Source organism: Palaemon carinicauda, chromosome 44, assembly GCF_036898095.1.
Source record: "Palaemon carinicauda isolate YSFRI2023 chromosome 44, ASM3689809v2, whole genome shotgun sequence".
Lineage (NCBI taxonomy): Eukaryota > Metazoa > Arthropoda > Malacostraca > Decapoda > Palaemonidae > Palaemon > Palaemon carinicauda.
This window is the reverse complement of record NC_090768.1, coordinates 27,733,087-27,735,586: the sequence shown is the minus strand read 5'-3', so window position 1 is coordinate 27,735,586 and position 2,500 is coordinate 27,733,087. Positions and strand designations below refer to the sequence as shown.

At 35.4% G+C, this 2,500-nt stretch overlaps 1 protein-coding gene across 1 annotated transcript in view; it reads left to right on the top strand.

The window, feature by feature from the left end:
* Positions 1–2,500, top strand: part of LOC137634361 (transient receptor potential cation channel subfamily M member 4-like) — a 112,834-nt gene that overhangs the window by 108,019 nt on the left and 2,315 nt on the right. Inside the window, exon 29 of the mRNA XM_068366758.1 lies at positions 646–1,382. Within this exon, the coding sequence (XP_068222859.1) occupies positions 646–1,382 (737 nt within the window). The remainder of the gene's footprint in view (positions 1–645; positions 1,383–2,500) is intronic.

Here is a 2,500-nt window from a genome sequence, read left to right as displayed (position 1 = left end):
AAGCTAAATTTGGCGTAAACATACGCATCTTAAAGACTCTCCTAACATCTGATTTATAAAGCACTTCTGCATTCAACCAGCGACTTCACGACTTTCGCTAAAAAATGTCCATTCGATTCAACTTGTTCTTTATTGTTCATTATGATGGTTTTTTTTACAGCATTACAAAATACAGGAACGACGGCTAAATTAGTGAGTGAGTGCAACTAAACTCTTTAGAATATAATAAAACAGAAATATCAAACCAACTACATTAGTCAGTAGATCATGCAAATTTGTAATAACATACTTTCTGAGAATTAAAAGATGAATAACAATGAATCAAGATGCTAAATAATCAACTACCCGGGGCACCTGAACGCAACTCTATAGGCTGGCTATAACGAGTGCATCCTTGGCATTAATTAGCGAGGAATTGTAGTGAGACAATGCGGGTTTATTTGAGAAAACTTGGCCGAGGAAACACACAGGGGTAGAAGGGTATCAGGGGCGTTCTTTCATTGTCTCGAAACACCAACCAATCTACGAGCAGTGTCTACCACCGCACTCACGTACTGCGCCAGACATCTTCGGGGAGCGATAACACCAACGGTTGCTTTTTCAACATAATATCTATTGAAAAGAATGAATTACCAATCGCCCAAGGTGCTGTGCATTGAAAGACTTCGTTGGGATGATAACCACGACGATCTTTTGGCCGATTTGTTATTCGAAGAACAGCCTATGTCAACAGTGTGTTTCGCTATCGATTCGGGATGCGACAGATCATGCATCACGCTTCGGACTGTTCTCATGTTCGGTTTGGAGGCTAATATAGACAAGAGCCGGAAAGTTAAATACCGGGCGTTCGGTTTACTCGACGAAACAGTAGGCGTGTTGAAAACCCGGCTGAAGTGTCAGGATCAAAACAGTCCCGTTTTGATAGAAGAGATCGAAGTGGTCAAAAGTGGACATGATCTCGTCGGCTTGGACGTCCTGAAAAAGTTCAGTTGCACGATCAAGATGCACACGAAATCTCCGAGTTTGATCATCAGACAGCACGAGGTCACAGCCGTACTCGACAAGAGATTGATATACAAGGACATCGAAGTGGATGGTCATGTCGTGAAAGGCCTCATAGATACGGGGTCCTGTTGCTCGTTCATTCCACAGGACATGGTGCAAAGTTTGGGTCTGAGGGCTAACTGCCTTCAGAAACCCATCAAGGTCATCACAGCCAATAAGACGGTGATCAAATTTAAAAAGTGGGTCGAAAATGTACAGGTGACTTTAGAAGGCTTCCAGACAAAAGCAAATTTAATCGTTCACCACAATCTAAAGGAGGTTATGATTGGGACTGAGTGCCTCCAGAACAGCCGACTGGACTTTATTCGGAATACAATGTATGTAACGTCCATGAAAGACTGTAAGACAGTGCCGGAAGTCTTGGCCAAACTTCAGTCTATAAATAAAATTGTGCTATCGACTTGAAGCATTCACGTATGAATTTGATTGACACTTGGAGTGTGAAACGAGTTTAGAGTGAAACAAGTGTCTGGGAAAACGTGCACTCTGAGGAAATTCCTTTGGATCTAAAAATGTACTTTTATAATTATAATGCTTTGTTGCAACAATTGATTATAAAAGGTGATTGATATACCGTGTAACATAAAACTATAACAAAACTTTCTCGTTGATTAGCTTAAGGTTAAACCATAACTGCCTATACCATAATAGTTAAACCTAACATTTATAATCCCTGGTGAACATATCCATGTACCCTTCATTGGCAAATTTAATATATATATATATATATATATATATATATATATATATATATATATATATATTAATATATTAATAAATATATATATATATATATATATATATATATACATATACATACATACATACATACATATATATATATATATATATATATATATATATATATATATATATATATGTATGTATGTATGTATATATAGAACCAAACAGAATATGAGCGGCAAATAAAAATAAAGTAGCTCAAAGGCAATGGAAAGAAGGTAATATTATATATATATATATATATATATATATACATATATATATATATATATATATATATATATATATATATATAACCAAGCAGAATATAAGCGGCAAATCATAATAATTTAGGTCAAAAGACAATGGAAAGAGGGTAATGAATTATTTTGTTTACTTCCCACGGGCGTTAATAATATATGTAGTATATAAATTTTGTTTCAAATTCAAGATTGCATTGCTTTTAACGGAGAACAAAAATGATTCCACTGGTATTAAGTACAACTATATAAACCCATTTTTATTACTGAATGCCATTTCTAGCAAAGCTTCTGAAGGCCTCTTTTTATTTGCAGATAAAAGGTACATGTTACTGGTTCTGCGTTTTATGTTATGAGCTTTTAATTCATGCTGTTATCCATAGATGTCTTTTATCAAATTTAATGCTGTGTTATCTCCATATGCCATTATCTACTGGCCGACCACTAATGAA